The 19,150-nt window shown below is 38.8% G+C and overlaps 1 protein-coding gene across 1 annotated transcript in view; it reads left to right on the forward strand.

Annotated features, from left to right (window-relative positions):
* Nucleotides 1-5,145: 5,145 nt before the first annotated feature.
* Nucleotides 5,146-19,150, forward strand: part of LOC116335541 (SH3 domain-containing protein 19-like) — a 30,872-nt gene continuing 16,867 nt past the window's right edge. The window contains exons 1-4 of the mRNA XM_039610345.1: nucleotides 5,146-5,710; nucleotides 13,325-13,361; nucleotides 17,553-17,593; nucleotides 18,015-18,108. Of these exons, the coding sequence (XP_039466279.1) occupies nucleotides 5,620-5,710; nucleotides 13,325-13,361; nucleotides 17,553-17,593; nucleotides 18,015-18,108 (263 nt within the window). The 5' untranslated portion in view covers nucleotides 5,146-5,619. The remainder of the gene's footprint in view (nucleotides 5,711-13,324; nucleotides 13,362-17,552; nucleotides 17,594-18,014; nucleotides 18,109-19,150) is intronic.

The following is a 19,150-nucleotide window of genomic DNA, read 5'->3' on the forward strand; positions in this document are numbered from 1 at the left end:
GGCACTTAACCACGCCCATAGACGTTACACGACCACGCCCCCGGAAGAGAACCAGAGCGCGCGAGAGACTAAACCGGTTTTATACAGCTCATATAACATGTTTAAAGGGTTATCTATACATATGCGTGTCTGTGCAGCTTTTTTCTTTCTGTGTATCATTCTGTGGACTACTGGCAACTACTTTATGGTTATTTATATGACATAAATCACCATTTTCACTGTTGTTTATTTAAGAAATCCTGATTAATCAGTTCATCTTTTTCTTCGTAAAAATGCAGAACTTACTATTTAGAGAAAAAAAATCCATTAGAAATATATTACACAGTGATAGGTTCACATGGTGTCCGCTGCAACAACCTAAAATGCTAAATAACATGAATAATACATAAAGAATAAAGTCAACAAGTGTTAATAACCATGAAAGGCTTCAGTTTGTCTAATTATAAGTGGCCATTAGCTAAATCATTAAACACAAACAATAATAAAACAACTTAAATAAAACAAAATAGTTCGATTAAATATTACAAAAATAAAATAGTTAAATAAGGTGAGGAAAGTGGAAAAAAGAAAATCTGAAATAAATTTAAGGAGCTCAATAAGTGAAAGTCTGAATCAATAGATAAATAAATTGTTATTAAAATAATTATTTCAGTAATTGATTCATAATTATTATTAAATGTAGTCTCGTAATCTTGTTTGTTTGCTTGTATTAATGATCTTGGGTGAGTGACTGACAAATGCATTCATCATTTTGTATAGGAGCTTTAGAACTTTATATTAAATGTTCATTTTTGCACCTTTGATATATTCATAGCAAAGTAAAAAAGTCCAGCCAGTTCATGCAAGTCACTGAAATCTTGATACTAACTTTATCTATTTTCAATTTGTACTCTTACAATAAAACAAATAATTATTGTTCTAAATCAGTTTTCCCAACCATTTGGAGCCACGGCACACCAAACAAAAATATCACAAAATACATAGTGATAATCTTTCCCTGCACCAGGCAGCGTGGAATTGGCTCGGTTTATCCCCAGTATACCTTTTTTTGCTTTCTTCTGACTACTACTCATGAGGGCCTTCATCTAGGTTGGAATTTTTCCAGGTCCCAGGTCAGACTGACTATTTTTTTCTCTTCAAATGTTTATCTATTGCTATTACGAGCTGCATTATTTCACAGCATGACTATTATGTAATTTGTTCTTCGTCTTCCTCTGTTTTACTGGCAGTTAGGAACCCGTTTAATTAGAGCTGGTAATTGTACTGCCATCTAGTGGAAGAGAATGTAATTGTTCTACCCGTTATTCACGCCGGTCACTAGGGATGTCTTCTTGTTAAATTGTTAAAGTAGGATTATAAATATTACAATTTAATTCTGAAAGTATTAGATAAAGTCAAAATAGTCCACCTGCTTTTTTCCTCAAATGCAAATAACGTGAACACAAAACGTTCAATGACACACCACACACACACACACACACACACACACACACACACACACACACACACACAGTGTATTCCCGCCTCACCCATGTGATTCCTTTAATGAAGCTTCGTTAATCACCGTGCCACCACAGTTTAACGCCGGGTGTTTGAGGACAGCAGGAAGTGTTAATCTGAGCTGTTAAAACAATGCACACACAGGTCATCTGGATCCAAACCAGCCTACCAACCTCCTCCACATCAGATGCTTTGCAGTTTATTTAAAATAAATAAATAAGATGGTAAAAAGTTTATTAAGTCAGAAAGCTTAATGAATGAATGTAGTAACGATGGTGCTATTAACACCTCAAAGGTTATTTGACACTTTCATAAAACACCATAAAAGGAATCAAATGATTTATTTTCAATTTTTTAAAGTGTGATCTTTCTTGACAGAGTGACAGTAATGGAGGACTAAATCAACCAAAATCATAAATAAACAAACAGAAAGTGAAAATAAATTAATTAAATAAATATATGGTAAAGTATATAAATGGAGGAAATAAAAAATGACAATTAAAGATAAAAATTGAATCACATTTCATAGATGTGTTGCTGCCAATATTTATTTTCAATAATATACTTGTTGCATTTTTGCATTACATTTTTTTTCTTTATGCAGGTTTTACTTTGGCAGTTTTGGGCTTATGTAGCAGACCTTGATGTTTATAGATTGTCTGTTTGTTGTTTGTTTTTTCCTTTAAGGAGCACCTTTGCTAAAGCCGTGCAAATATTTTAATACTTTAGCTTTTACCCCAAAGTTTTGACACCAGTGTGTTCCATATCTTGGTTAAACATTCCTCTACATTTATCAGTAGTGCCCTCTTGTGGCAAACTATTGGAACTGCACTTGATTAATTATGGACTGACGGTGTATTATTCTTGATAATGATCAGCATTTTAATAAAGTAACTTGCTCAAGTGTTGCAGTGTGTAATTGCTACACAAATTTCATTGTGATGATTTAAATTGTCATCTTGGAAAATCACCCTCATTAACCCTAGAACACTATCACTATAAATAGTAACACAATCACTAGTCCCGGGTGATTTTTACCCGATATAATATAACCAATAAAAAATAATCAAATATATCAAAATATGACAACACATGACAAATTAGAGTGGTCTTCTTTTACTTTCAACTGTGCCATGTCTAACAAAATGAAAAAAAAAAAACCCTCCTAAAACAAAATAATGACTCTGGATAGCTGGTCTTTGGTCCACCCATTCCTGGGAAATTTGAGACTTCCCTGGTGAAGGCACAGGCTCCTCGACACGCAAACAGCTGCAGGAGAGAGAAATCATGTAAATGTATTTTCCCGGGTGTAAATCACCCGGCGATAGTGTTCTAGGGTTAAATGAAAGGCAGTCACCAGATCAATGGAGCTAGACAGAAAATAGAAAAGATCTCTGAAAATCCCAAAGCACAAAAGAAAACACATTAGCTTCACTGCTATTCTAGACCCTGTTAATATCTGATTACATACTTCCTGTGTGTTCACCTGTTATTCTGACTCAGGCTCTTGATCTCTCCACTGTGTTAGTCATGTGAGAGATTTTTAGCTGCTTTGTGCCAAGTTTCAGTTTACTTCAGTTCACATTTGCCGTCCATAAAGAAGGTTCTGTTTGCAGCGAAGCTCAGCGCACACAGGCGCTTACAGTATAAAGAACTTCCTGTAGTGTTCATTTGCATATTTCATTCGAAAGCCGGCCTGCAAGCTGTATTTGTATGTCATTTGTATGTCTGGGGTTTTGTGCAATTACAATCCTACAGCACTGTAAAATTTTCTAAGTTGGCTAAATTAACAAACATGTTGCAAACTCATTACCTCACAAATATGAAGTAATGGTAACTGGAGTCTTGTGAGTTAAAAAAAATATCCAGCAGAAAGTTGTAGAGAGTTCAGAGTACTTGTTATTAAGATAATGTTTTAAGAGGCAGATATTCAATTCAATTCAATTTTATGTATATAGTGCCAAATCATGACAAAATTCATCTCAAGGTGCTTAATATTGTAAGGCAAAGACCTTCCAATAATACAGAGATACCACAACAACCAGAGGACCCCCAGTGAGCAAGAGCTTTGGTGACAGTGAGAAGGAAAAACTCCCTTTTAAAAGGAGGAAATCTCAGCCAGAGCCAGGCTCATCATAATAATAACTAATCATTAAATGTAGAGTGATGTATAAACACACGGTGAATGAAAAAGTGTATGTTATGGATTCAATAAGATTTCTGAAGCTTACCACTACATGGTTCATTTAACACTAAAATAGTCTCACTCATGGTTGTTTATTTATAGCCAGACCTTTACACTGTTCCTGCCCACACGCACACTGGAAACCAATTACACATTGACAAGAATCAAAGTATGACGTAACTGAATTAATGATGCAAACACTAATAAATTCAGGATTCATGTTAAACATTAACAATCCAACGAGTCTCTGCAGATGTCAAGTGGAAATCAAGTAGGTAGGTGAGTAATAGTAAGTAAACTTTCCCAGTAAGTATAACCAAGTGCCAATTCAAATTCAGTCATGACTGTATTTAGAGTATGTATGCTGTTGTCAGCTAAATTCTTTAATATTATTTCCTAAACTTTTGTCGCAATTTTCCACATTTTTACTGTCACTTTGTGGATCTTGATTACGTTGTTCAACATTATAAGTTTGTAGTTACACATTTGTGATTTGGGCTTCTTTTATGTTGTTGGACAGCTGTTGGTGGTCTTTTCCTTCTCTTTCTTTTCTTTTGGTATCTTTGTAGCTACTTTTAGTGGCAGCTTTGCATGTCTTAGTACTGATTTTACTTACTATTTTTGTAGATGTTTGCGTAGCTGTAGCAGCATTGCATTCTATGTAGTTATTTTACATCACTGTAGTCTTTTCTTATGTCTGACTTTTTGAGCATGTTTACATTTTCTGCACCTCATGGAGGTTATTTTGCCCCTAACAGTGGTCATTCTGTCTCTCTTTTTTGTGCTTCGCATTTCTTTATCCCACACTTTTGTCAAACAATTTATGCCTTTTCGTAAATATTATGGTGCCTATGTCTAAATGTATGTGTCATATCTGTTTGTAAATTTGTAACTGTTTCAGAGGGATTTTATTTCTGAGGTTTTGAAGAAGTTTTGGTTCATTTAGTGTGTCTTTGTCCAACTTTTGTGGCTCTGATGGGGTTTCAGAGCATTTGGTGTCACTTTGTGTAATTTTTTGTTTGTTTGTTTCTTTTGAAGGTGTTTTGGGGCATTTTGCATCTCTTTGTCAAAGTTTTGTTTCTATTTTAAGACATTTTGGTTTATTTTGTGCCACTTTGTACTACTTTTGAGCCCCCTTGAAGATGTTTCAGATTATTTTGTGTCACTTTGAATGATTTTTGTGCTTCTTTGTCCAAATTCTGGGCTTCTTTGTACATGTTTTGGAACATTTTTCCCCACTTTTTGTCTCTGGGCGTTTAGGACATTTTGAGGCTTCTCTAGTTGTTTTGGGCCCCTTTGTTACTTTGCAGTTATATATTTGCCGTTTTGCGTGATGGTATATTACAGTTTAGGTCAGGTGTTCTTTTTTTTTTTTTTTTTAACCTTTTCTCCACCCATGTTCATCCTCTTCTTCCGCCTCTCTACCTGGGTACTTCTCCCAGCACATACTGCCGCACATCATGACGTTAAGTTATGTAAACTAACCGTTCAGTCCTCCATATTTATTTATTTTTCTTCTCCGCGTTTCTTTCCCTGTTGGTGACGTCACGGCGCCGGAGAGCGGCGAGCTCGCGACCAGGGAAAACAGGGAAGCTTGGAGAAAGTGTCATCCGAAACTCGCCGCAAAGATAGTTGTTGTCTGTATAATAAGACTTTACAGACTGCTTTTTCTCGCCTCGAAATCTTCCGAACACGCAGTGGAAGGGTTCAGCTAACCCTGGGAGTCATGTTGGGCTTTAAAGTTGACGGTGTTTGAGTTTTCGCGGTGCATGTTAGCGACGAAGCCAAAACAAGAGGAAGAATAAAGAATGTGCCTGTCGCCGCCGCTGCTTCTGTTCTGACACAGCTCCAGTTTCCCACAGACACTCAGGAGAATCAGTTTGAAGAAGGAAGACAGAAAGTGAGAAGGTAAGGCAGTAAAAGAAAAAGGAGAAATGGCCGAGGCGCGCTCAGAAGAAGAGGAGGAAAGCGTGATGAGGGACACTCGGGAGCAAGTGGTCCGACGACAGCCCAACACCTCCAGAGGTAAAGAAAGAGCCACAAACATCATCTTTATGTGTTTGTTTTAAACTGTTTCCACCTGATAGACATCCAGTTCATTAATACATAAGGAAGAAATAAGCTGTCACGAGTCTGAAAGGAAACACAAGCCCCAAGGTTTGATATTATATGACCACATTTCCACCGATAAAGCTCAAAGCAAACAAACTGCCAGGTTTATTCTCTGCTGTTCTTTATTTTCACAATTTGGTAATGTTTCTGTTTCACTTTTGCTCTATTTAAATGTATCTTAACATACTGTTTAGCAGCTCTGGGATCCCGGATCCCCCCCCTCCCTTCTTCGTCTGTGAATGTTTAGCATCCCTGTAAAATCTATCACAGCACTGATAAAACTGCACCTTGACATGCACATAATGTGCAGTGTAGGCTCAAAATACCGCTCACCTAGTGGTTTAAGAGGCAACATATGAAGCCTGGATCCATTGTGGACAGTGTTTATGATACTTGGTGTACATTTCAGGTCTAAAACCTTTAAATAAGAGAAGTTTTATGAAGCTTGTTAATGTTTAGAGCTGATTATCAAATTGAAAATTAGTTGGAAACTTTTTTTGATAGTTATTTTTAAAGCATAAACGCTAGAACATGTGTATATTTGCTAACTTTCTTTTATGTTTCTAATCTCAGACCAAGCAGGCAGTTTAGATTTGGCAGCTCTTGACTGCTTTGTCACCTTTTCCCCAGACCACCTTTTGTTTAGTGTATCGAGGGAAATCACAAACACATTTCTGATAAGGTTTGTAATATTTAGAAAGCCGTGATGTAGATGTGTGTGTGTGTAGCCTGGTTGAACTCAGGGTAGTAAATTCTTATATCATGATGTGAACTTGCCGACACTGGGGTCAAAGTTTGTGTATGCCTGTGCCAGGACTTCCAACCATTAGTTTAATGAACAAGTCTTCCTCGTTGTCTCTCTCTTGGGGAAGTTAAATTATAACTTGTCCTGACTCTTCTAGGCTTTTCTCAGTTAGTGCGTGAGTAAAGTGAGTCTTCTTCAGAAACTCTTCAGATGATGCATTCGCTTCTGCCCTGTGGTTAGGGCGGGGTACATTTTTGGGAAAATTACCACCGCTTCTTGACATGATTAACTGACACAATGCCACCTGTGTTGTGTCTTTTTCTGGTTGTTATGTAAAGTTTCTAAGTCATCCCGGGAGTAATGTCAGGTTTAAAAATTAGACGGCGTGAGATTAGAGTTAATCCTGGGTGATATTTTTGTGGTGGCTAGAGAGGAATACCGGTGCTGTTATGATTTCATTTGCTAAACACGGAGCTGTAAGTGGTAATTATAATTATTACATAGTTGTTTTGACTTTAAAGTACTAAATACTCACTAACATGACAATGATGGTTATTTATAGTACATGGATAGATAATTGTATGTTTTCTAACCGTCCTGTGGCAAGGAAGTGGCTGTTTATGTATGTGTACAGCCAGAAGGCCTAGATTTTAAAAATATATATAGCATACCTTTTTTTTTTTTTTTTAAAGACAAGAAACAAAACAACTTTTATATGCTGTACTTTCAGGAAGTGTTGGCACAATGTGACTGTAATCTGTGACCAAAACAAAGCAAGACTGTTCATTTAAATGTGAGATCATCCCATCTTTTGCCCTAATTTAGCAAACATTCCTCATCAGCAGCCTTATGCTGCATCATACGCAATAGAAGGTGGAAAAGGTGGATGGGGTGATCATAATTATTTATGTTCCTAGTTTCCTATTTTAGTTAGAAGACCCAAATGCCATGTTGCAATACTATACTGATATGGTAGCCAACGTTTCAAATGCAGGTTTGACAGGTTTGTGAGTGTACACTTTATCCAAAACCTAGTGACGGTTTACTCATCTTTGCCAGTGGGTGGCTGTAGCTCAGGAGGTAGAGCAGGTGACCTACTGAAGGTTAGTGGTTCGATCCCTGGCTCCTCCAGTCAATAGTGTGAATGGGTATGAATGTAGTTAGGAAGCACTCAGTTTAGGGAAAGTGTGTGAGTGGGTGAATGTGGCATGTTGCATAGAGCACTTTGAGTAATCCGGGACAGTAGAAAAGCGCTATATAAGAATCAGTCCATTTACTATCTAAAAAGAGTTTCGTCATGTTACTTTTGCACTATTATGTTCCGGCACATGTTGTTATTACATGACTTGATTAAGGTACACATTAGGCTGACATCTGGGGCCAGAGCTGAAACTGTTCTGGGCCAGCACAGGGCCAGCAGTGTGTCTGCAACTGGCCTTGTGCTGGCCCATGTGTGGGCCACCACTTGCAAACCTGATCTGGGCCACCAAAGGGCCATCATTCTTTGAGGTATGTGGGCCATGTGTAAGCACATTGTGTGAGACCGATCCGGGCTATACCAATTTTGCTGTGTGAGACACATACAGGAGCTGCTTGAACATTGAAACCCCATAGCATGAAGCTCCTAGTGCACAGTGTGTGTGCTCATGTTGATGTCAGAAGAAGACTGGAGTACCGCATTTACTGAGTCAGCAGTGCGCTGATGACCTTTACACACTCTGTGACCCGCCCTGTAACTTTATCTGATCTGCCACTTCATGGCTGAGTTGCTATGGTTCCTAAACACTTCCAGTTTGCATTAACACGACTTACAGTTGATGATGGAAGATCTAGAAAGCAACTGGCTTATTCCATAAGCGGCGTCATATCACATCACCGGTCAGAAATTCATTAAACTCTTTACAGCGAGCCATCCTTTTCATGTTTGTAAGGGCACATTTATTTAATTTTTGTTTTTCTGTGGCAGTCTGACTGAAAACTCTTGAATTCAGAAAGTGTGGCCGAATAATTTTATCCATATACGGCGCAAAAGTCTTGAACCATCCTCATTTCTTTATAATTTCCTAGAAAAATGGGAAATAGATTCAGCAGTTTATTGAAATGTAGAAACAAAAATGAAAACACAGCATACAAGGCAAAAACAGAGTTTGTACAATTGTTGAAAGCCAGTATTTTAGGTGACCACCTTTATTCTTCAACACAGTCTCTTAGGCAAGCTTTATTGTCGTTTCTTTAAGTAGTCTTCAGGAATAGTTCTCCAGGCTTCATGAAAGACAGAGCTCTTCTTTGTTGGCTGTGTTTTGTTCCATTCTCTGGCAACGTGATGGTAAATGGACTGATTGTTATATAGCACTTTTCTGCTCTCCCACATTCAAAGATCAAATAAATTCACCCAGTCACTTTTTCTAAGCCTTTAGTGGTTCCTAACTAACATTCATGCACAACTTGGGGTTAGTATTTTGACGAAGGATACTTTGCATGCAGACTGGAGGAGCCAGGAATTGAACTACTCTCCTTCTGATCAGTAGCTAAAGTGCTCTATCTTCTGAGCTACAGCCACACTGCATCCGTTATCATCAATAATGTTGAACTTCACACCCTAGGGAGGTATGCTTTTACTATATTGGCAGTGTGTTTGGGATCATCATGCTGAAAAAGATGAAGCCAATCAAATGTTTTCTAGCATGATGGATGAAAATCTGATGGTGTTTTTCTGGGTTAATAATTCCATCAGCCATAAAAAGATTTCTGAAATGCAGTCCGAAAACCATGACAGAGCCTCCACCGTGTCTTACAGATGGCTGCAGACACTGACTGTTGTAGCTTCCTTCTGACCTCCTCCATAGATACTGATGACGGTGAAAACAAAAACTTCAAGTTTTGGATTTGTCCCTCCATGAGACCTGCTGCCCCTGATTTTCAGCCCATTTCTTGTGTAGTTTTGTGTATCTCAACCCTGTCTTCCTGTTTCCTTTTATTAAAAATGGCTTCTTGACAGCCACTCTTCCACTGAGGATATTTTAATTAAACAGTAGATGGATCAATTGAAAGTCCAAAAGACATCTTGCAGGTCATGTGTCAGGTCTTTGGTGGATTTTTTTCCCCCTGTTTCTTAAGGAGATGATTGTCAGATACTGTTCATCTAAATAGTTTCCTTTTAGGCCTGCTACTACCTCTTCAGGTTCTGTTCATGGTGTTTAGGGAAGAGGAAACAACAGAGAAAATGGGAAGTTAGGATTACTTTTATCTCTGTGAACATATTCTGAATTTTAATATACAAATATCTGAATGCAAGGGACAGGATTTTTGTGCAGGAAGCTTCTGGTTTGTGTTTGTAGTTTTATCAGCCAAACATGTTTGAGCAAGCTGTGTTTGCATGCAGGTGAACAGCTTGTGTGTAGGGTAAAAAAAGGGATAAGTATTTCCCACATGTTCCACTTTTTGTAAATCAGTGAGTTTTGCATACTGAGTTTAAACTACGCATTGACCATCTTGGACTACAGCTGGTGATGGAAGGCTTGCTGTGCATAGCGGTGTATGAGCCGGTTCTCTGCGGTTAAGTTAGACTGGTCCTCCTGTTGCCAGCTGGAGTCTAAAATGGGGGTGGAGTCTAACTGTGAGATAAGATCCTGTCAGAGGAAACAGGTGAATGAGCAGCGCCACAACTGAAGTTCATATCCAAAGGTCCAAATTGTGTTCTGTACTGAACTACAACAGAAGACATCCCATGATTCCCACACAACTCATCAACCAATATAAGCTAATGCAGATATCATGGAGCACATAAGAGAGTCAAGAGCTGGTTTAGAGAGAGTCTGAGTTGGTTGTTGTTATTGTTGTGCAATGAAACCCAACCATCTGATGAGCTGAGCTCACTTGGTTTTCATTAAATGTGTTTCACATACTTTTTTTTTCTAACTTGAGAATTTGAATTGCGGAATATTTTGCAACATGAAGACATTGTTTATTAAAAATTGTAAACAATATGGGGACATTAAGTTACAGTCAGAACAACAAATACAGTGTGTGTCTGTCTGTGCAGCATTCCAGGACTGTGGTTTATTGTCTCTCTGTGGGTTTAACAACAGTCTGTTAATAATTTTTCTGGCATCTGAGGTTAGGGATCGTGTTTAGCCTTTACTTAGCTGTGGGACATGCAGCTTAATGAAGAAGTTACTTTACCAGCACTGTTTGGTGTTTTTGTACATTAGATGAGAAGCTAAAGTGAACAGCAAATATTAAAAAAAAAAAAAGAATAAGTTCGGAAGTAGTTGACCTTTTGGAAGAAAAGGGAAAAAAAATGAGCTGCATATTTTTAAAGGCTTTATTGAGCAGTCACATGTTTTCCACACAGGCTCATCTGTGAGAGTGAAAGGTGATAAATGCCTCATGTGAGTGTCCCAGTTTTCAAGGATAAACATTTCCTTTTGAAGACTTTAAACTGGCATTATAACTGAATTTTCAGCCACTTGGCAGCCATCTTGGCAAAACCTTTTGGCAGTTATTTGGGAAGAAGCCTCCCTGATGTAAATGAATAGGAAGAAGGCTGTCACCTGGAAAGAAAGAAAGTGCCTAAATACAGTCAAAGATCAAATTAGAATAAAAAAATGCTTCAAACTTTTGGCAACTTTGCCCCCAAATAATGTTTTAAAAGCTTTTTTTTTAAATTATTATTAATGAAATGCCATTACAGCCTACATTACAGCTGTCTGCACACTAACAGCTTGATCCAGACACCATCTACATCCTACTACTAGGCTAGTCTGGTTTTTCCCTCCTGTTTAAACATAATTAACTAGTCTCTGAGAACATCCTTACTGGAGACTGTCGGTGTAGATTGTAACATCCTGAACTTTTTTTTGAAAATCCAGCTTCATGGACAGTTTTAAATCTGTGGCAGTGTTTTAGAATAGAGCTCCATGGTGTAAATGAGCTCAGTACATTTAGTGTTTCATGTCCACTTAAAGGAGTGCTGATTGCTGTCATCTAACTATCTAATGAAGCTTCCTTGGGGAAAAACCCCCCTAAATCCCTTATACCTCACTAACCTCTGACCTCCTCGTGGCACACAAGAAAGCCAGTGGATGACGAACACTGAGTGAAATCTGCTGCGGTGTGCATCTTGCGTGTTTGAACGCAGCTCCAGCACAAAGCTGAGCCAGCCTGCTGCGCAGGACAAACATCTGGAAATGTTAAAACTCTGATGATTCCAGCAGAATCCCTCTGCAGCCAATCGCAGCCTCACTTCCTGGATGCCCTCTGCCAATCAAGAACCTAGCCAGAGCTGACGGGCTGTCCAGTTGGAGTTCAGAGACAGAGAAAGTAGAGGAAAAGAAGAAAAAGCACTGAAGGGAGAAGAGAGAATTTTTTCTTTTGAGTTTTTGAAAAGAAGAACTATCTGCAGCAAGTTGTGCACACACGTCAGCATCTAGTTTTTCTGGACCGGTCATACTGATCTGGTTATCAGCTTGGGTTGGGAAGGAAGAAGAAGAACGGAGGTAGGAAATGGAAAAATACAGCTCTGGTTTTTCTTGGCTTTTCTCTCCCTCCGTTCTCTTTTTCCTGTCTTTCTTCATCTTGTTGAAGACATTATAGGAGGAGGTTCATATTTTTCCAAATTTAAATGTTCCCTTAACTTTTTCTGCAGTGATCACATGACTTATCAGGATGATTGTGACATCCTGTTCCTTTTATTATCTTCACTTAGTTTATGTAGGTGGCACTATTTTTCGTCTGCACTCCACCACGATTAATCATTCTTTATTTTTGTATTTTCCAACCAAGATGGAAAAAGTTTTGTCGGCATCTTTTCAGCCTAAAACTTTGGAATGCATAACGACGTTATTGAGGTCAAAGTTTAAATTCTGTTTCTTATTTCAATGTAGGACACGTTAAATTATAGTCAGAGGAACTTTTAATACTTTTAATACTGTAGTTTGATCAATGTAAACACTTTTTTTTCCTTCACATTCAGCAAGCTGCTGGAAACATTCCTCAGAGATTTTGTTCCATGTTGACATGTTGGCATCACTTAGTTGCTGCAGATTTATCAGCTCCACGTTCATGATGTGAATCTCCTGCTTCTATCACATCTTAAAGGTCCTCTATTGAATAGATCTGGTGACTGTGGAGCTCATTTTAGTACAGTGAACATATTGTCACATTCAGTTAAGCAGTTTGAGATGATTTGAGGTTTGTGACATGGTGCCTGCTAACCCTGCTAAAAGCAGCCACCTGAAGCCCATCAGACACCAACAACCATGCAACATTCAGGGTCACTTAATTCGCCTTTCTTCACTATTCTGATGTTCAGGTTGAACTTCAGCAGGCCGTGTTAACCATGTCTTCATGCCTAAATGCACTGAGGTGCTGCCATGTGCTTATCTAATTAGATGTTTATATTAACAGTTAAACAGGTGTACCCAATAAATTGACTGGTCGGTGTAAATGTGGTCATATGATCCACAAGGAAACCAGAAAGAATGCATAGATAAGTATGTGCATACATGTAACCATATAAACTCTATATGCACGCACATTCAGCCTAATGTTTAAAATAACAATTTAAAAAAAGCTGTGCTGACACAGCTGTGCTTTTTGTTTATTTATTTATTTGTGATAGATAAGATATAATTTTTAAAAAGTTATCTTTACTAGGCAGTAACTGTCTAAAAAAAAAAAAAAAAAAAAAAAAGTCTTTCCAGCTCTTTGCCCACATGAACTGCTGAGTCCTGTAGACTAAACAGTGCCTGTTGGTTTACAATCACTCTTTCTCTCCCCAGGTCGTCCTGACAGACACAAGCCAGAGCATCGTCACAGGTAGGAGGTTTCACCTTTCACTGTCTCTGCTGGCAGTGTGTTCAAAAATGACTAAGTGCTTTGAGGAAGGGTGCGTCTAATCTGTCCCACATGTAACAGACAGCTTGCCCTGGAGAGGTGTGTTTGAAGTTGAATCCAGGTAAATGGTCTGATCGCTTTGATCTCACCCTTTCAAAGGATTTACCTTACAGTACGAATCAGCACGTCTCTGGGTTGACGGCTCAGCTTTGGGGGATTTTCTTCAGTATCCTTGCAGACTTCCAGGGAATGCTTTTCTTCCCTTTCGTCTGTGGTCCTGACACACTCCTGAAAGTATTTTGGCTGTTGGCCGGTGGGCATGGCAACTAGCTGGGGGAGTCACCGGGTTTAAAAAGTGTGTGCGTGCGTGCGTGTGTGCGTGCAGGCGTGCGTGCGGGCGTGCGTGCGGGCGTGCGTGTGTGTGCGCGGGCGTGTGCGCACGGAGGGAACAAAGTGTTGCTTTTGTTGAGCTTGTATCACTTAAAAGACGTCGAACAAAGAATCCAAAGTGATTGTGAGAAGGCTGTGAATGAATGAATTCAAGGTCCAAATGCACAAATGTATGGCAGGTTAAGTTTATTACTGAGTACAGAAGCGATTGGAAAGTCAAATAATCTCCATTAAGTAACTTTTGAGACTTTATTTTGTGTTTGACCGACTGATGTTTGGCCAAGTCTCTTCACGTGAAGCAGAACAAGTTTTTAAAATTGATTCTGTCTTTCAAACTTTCACTGAATAAAAACTTAAAACCAAGGAAGTGCCAAACACAGTAGTTTCTCTTAAGGTCAGTTTAGACACAGGATATGGGATGCTCATACAGTAGTGACTTGTTATTGTCACTACATGTAGCCTCGAGCTTTATTGTCCTACTAGACACTAAGAGGGCCATAATTTACAAAATAAACATTATATTAACATCAATGCAAGTTGGAACTAGTGATTGAGGCCATAAAATCACCAGGAAAGACCGTCTGTTATGCCGGGGACTTGGCTTATATTATTAGAGAGAAGCACGCTTGCTTTTATAACATCAGATCACCTCTGGGCACCTCCCACCTCACGGTGCTCAAGACGGCCAGTAAACCTCTGGATGTTCTCTTAAAACATTTGCAAAGCTTTTTGTCAGACTTCCAGAACAAAATGGGTGGGTGTGCATCAGATGTTGGCGAGGGCGGTCTCTGCCTATTCACCTTAACATAGCTAGCCTTGAAAAAACCCAGAACATGTTCTAATGGTTGTGACACCACGTCTTTACTGGTATAAACTGAGGTGTCAAAACTTGTCTTTGAGGCCACGGGGAGGTTGTCAAATGTTGTCTTATTGGGTGAGAGTAAATCCTCCTAATCGTCACCTTTCCTTTGGACGACCATCTATGAATTAGCTGTTGTCCAGAAGTATCTGTCATTTTCTTTATTGCGCAGTTTGTCTCTGTGCCAGCAGGCTTTTAAATCCACATAGGAATCTGGGCCCTTAGGAGCCATTAAAAACACTTGCTGGCTTGACAACAAGTGGTTCACTTGTCTTGCTGCATTTACATGTTTTTTGGCTTTAACTGCTGAGCAATCAGTCGCACACGCCCCACAATGATGTAATGGGAAAAGAAGAAAACCAGTAAAAACTTTTTTGAAATGTAGAAAAGTTACATTAGCACAGAGGTTCGTTGTTCCCGTCGACCTAAAAACTACAAATCATAGCCTTAAAAATGACCTCCAAGTCAAACCAACACCTCTGACGGTCTAAACAAAGTTGGCTGAGCAGAGGCGTATTTCACTGACATTTAATAAGTGCGTAGTGTTTTCAACCTTTCTCTGGAGTAAACAGGGAGAAAGTGGAAAGAGGAGGATAGAAGGAGCATTTTTTCCACCAGTGTTTAAAGTAAAGCAGTGTGTTTGGGCAGTGTCAGGGGTGAGTCATGTGTGTCTGTTCATAGTTAGCAGCTCCGTGGCAGAAAGAGAGAGGGCGAGCAGCAGAGAGAGTCAGAAGACAGGGTGATCTAAAACAAAAAGAGTGAAAGAACAGTCCTCGGGTCCTGTTATCGTCTCGGTGAGTCTGGCTCAATAACCTTCCTTTCCATTTAAACAGGAAGAGCTTTGGCTCAACTTCTCTGAAACGTCTTTGAGACCTCTGTGATAGATGTGATGGCTGACAGATGGACTATCAACTTGATAAACACACTCCCTTTTTGGAAATACCAAGGAATTCTCCCAAATTTTTATTTTTTTGTACTGGAATTTTAGCAAAATGTGCCTTCAGCAAAGTCTTTGCTCAACATCTCATCTGAGCAATGTGACCTCAAAGTGGGCGAGTCCAGTAAATGTATTGTATTGAAATGTATGGATCACAGTGAAAAATTTCAAATATCCTCCCTACTGTGTAATAATGCCAGTATTCACACAGCAGGAATAACTGTATATATTTTTTTTACTTTGGGAGTTATTAGTGATTTTGCTGCAGTTTTCACACATCTGGCCATCCAGTGGTGCAGACTGGGTCCTTGATTGGCTCTAGAAGATTGTGAAAGGTGAAAAAACACATTTAACTGACAAATACGATTCATTTTAGGGAGCTGCCATGAAAGTGACTGATTCTGCACCCTTTAGCAGAGGGATGAGTCACATAGTTTTGCTTTGAATCATATCATTATGCATTATTATGTAAGTGTAAGCATAGAGGGTCTGAGTTTCCAACTCTAACCCCCCAAGCTGCACAGTTGGACTATATGATATGTGGCTCTTTAAAGTATAGCCAGCAAAGAATGCAATGTAAGAATCATTGCATTTATTTGATAACCTGATGCTGTTTTTGGAAGCTTTAGCATATTTGAACGAGCCACTGAAGCAAATTATTGAAGCCATGGAGGAAGTATCATGGAATTCTGTCCTTTTGTTTCATCGTCCAGTGTTTGAGAAAACAGATGCAGCATTTACACTCGAGACATAAACATCCACATGCAGTAACACAAACTGATCAGTCCCTTTAATCACAGCACAGACAGTGTTGTTGTAACTGAGCTGAGGTGCTGTAAGCAACAAAGAGGTGCTTTTTAACTACATGAACTTTTCTGGTACCTACTTCTGGTTCTGGTATCTACTGCATATCATACTTCTCTTTTCGGTCCCAATCTGGAGGGACTGGAGACCATCATACTTCTTAAAACACACTTTTTATAGTCCTTTAATGGACATAACCTTTAGTAAAACATTAATGTAAACAAACAGCACCTTTGAATGTTAGTCTTGGAACAGGGATAGCTCAGTAGGTAGTGTGGTCGACCCATGATCAGAAGGTGGGGGGTTCTAATCCACTGAACGGCTACCCTGAGGCACCCCTGAGCAAGGTACTGTCCCTGCACACTGCTCCCTGGGTGCCTGATTTGCGGCTGCCCACTGCTTTACTGAGTGAATGGGTTAAATGCAGAGAGAGTAATTTCCCCATGGGGATCAATAAAGTATACATTATTATTTTGGAAATGAAACAAAGTAGGACGAACCAACTATAAGTGAAGTCCAGGTTTTACCACGTCTTTGTTTGATGGAGGAAGTACATCGTAAAAGTCATGAGAAGTTCGAAAGTCAAGCATCCAACACAAAGTGTGTAGAAAAGGTGACATCAGAGGTCATAGTAGGGTTTAACAATTCTGGGAGGAAAAAGAAAATGACATCGGAATTAAAAGTTGAGATATGACCCGAACAGTGTTTTTTTTAACTGATACGTCTCTGTGTCCCAGAACTGTTGGGACTGAAAATGTCTACAGATGTATTTGATTTTGATGTGAAAAACAAACTTGTAGTCATAAATCCTGCCTTTCCAGAAGACCCAATCTTTCACTCTTTTTGACTCATTATTGAGGTCAAATGTGGAAATGTTTTTACATGGTGCTCAGCATCGGGGAGGCAAAGGTTTCTGACCTCTTTCCTGCACAAACAGCAGATGCATTGTTTGTAATCAGAAAACTGTAGCCATCATTTAGATCTGTGCTTTGCCTGTATTGTGGCGATTCCCAGGAGCAAGGCAGCGAATACTTAGCTCATGTGTGGAGTTCCAGTAGCGTGGACTGTCTGGGATGACCGAGCTATGTTTGTCACTGGAAAACAGAGGGAGAGAGTGAGGAGGTGGCAGCAGCGGAGGAGAAATAAAGTGACTCACTGTTTCCTTTTTGTCCTCTCTGTGCAGCCAGGGTCCTCTGTCATCTATCAGAGCAGTCATCAAGAGAAGTGAGTATTCTCTCTCACAAATGAACACAGAACCGAGAAAGAATGAAACAAAATGTGTGCACAGTGTTTGGAGTGAAGTTGATACTTCCTGTACCTCGGATTTACGGTTCCTAAAAGTGCCAAATTTCCATCCACTTTTTTTGAGGGCTTTAACTCTAAAAATAAATCATAGTTTTAGGACAGAGTTCTTGTTTGTTTTTGTACAGAAAAATAAAAATCAGTTGATTCTGAGGGGGTCGGGCTGGAGTCATCCACTTTTTTTTTTTTTTTTCTTTTAGCAGTGATGAAAAGCATCTTCTTGGCTCGTTTGACTATTTTGATTGTGTCCACACTGTTATCTTCTCTGCAGTGGGAATTTTTCTGCTTTGTTTTGCATGCTTTTTTTTTTTCTTTCCTAAACTGGCTTCTGTTTTCCTATCAGCCTCTTCCAGGTCGACCTCTCTGTCTGAGACTCCCAGAGACAGAGAGCGGGACCGGGAGAGAGACCGAGAGCGGGAAAGAGACAGAGACAGGAGGTACGACTCTACTGTGCCATCATCATCATCATCACCGGTTCATATTTAACATGCAGATGTTTCATGAAGTGAAACAGGGAAAAGAAAAGTACAATCCAGCTGTGAAGTCTGTTGTTATTGTCACTCTATTTAGTCAGGATAATATGTTAACACTTTAGTCAACAGACAAGCTTTAGTCTTCACTTTTAGAGTAAATGAGCTTCATGTAAGGGGTGTGTATGTGAGGGGAAGTCATCGCTGAGCTCCTTCCTGGGTCACGTTTAAACACTTGGATGGTTCCTGGATCTGAGCCTGTGTAAACATTTAAAAATAGTTGTGTACTCTTTGAGCTGCGTGTGTTTGCCTGTTTGTTCTTTAACAAGGTACTTTAAAACCTTTAAAATTCTGAGATTCATCTGGGTTTTTAATTAATGAAACAAAATTATATTTATGTCTCAAAAGGCTCATTTTAAAGCTACAATGAGCATTTTTTTGTTAGTTATGTTTTCATTTATGTTTTAATTGACATCTTTGCTGTGACCATAGGGAAATTAAAACCTTTCAACTGTTTTTTTAATTAACTGATTAAAAAGTGTGGGCTATAAAATGCTATAAAAAGTAAAATCAAAATTGCAAAACCTAACTGTATTAAGTTTATCATTTTAGAAAAATATAGGAAAAAAATCATTACAATCCTGAAGCTAATATCAGGAAATGTTTTTTGAAAAACAGTTTTTCTTTTTGTAAATTAACATAAAAATAATAGATTTTTATTTATTTTTATACATTTTAGGGAAACAACCATCTGCATTCAGTGAAACTGAAAATGATAACCTTTTGAAAAGATTTTTATTTTGTGATTTGAAGTTGCTTAATTTCCATGTGTCAGGAAAATTCATACATTTATATTTAATGAATTTATTGAATTAGTGAAGATGAATTGTATTTTTCAATACCTGCTTCTTAATGTGGGTAATGTTTGTTTTGTATCTTAGCTTTGCACCTGTGTAGCTATCAGAGCCTCCTGCCTGCTGTTGTCCTGTTTAGAGTTTGCTTTTTATAA

The sequence above is a fragment of the Oreochromis aureus genome, linkage group 3 (genome assembly GCF_013358895.1).
Source record: "Oreochromis aureus strain Israel breed Guangdong linkage group 3, ZZ_aureus, whole genome shotgun sequence".
Classification (NCBI taxonomy): Eukaryota; Metazoa; Chordata; class Actinopteri; order Cichliformes; family Cichlidae; genus Oreochromis; species Oreochromis aureus.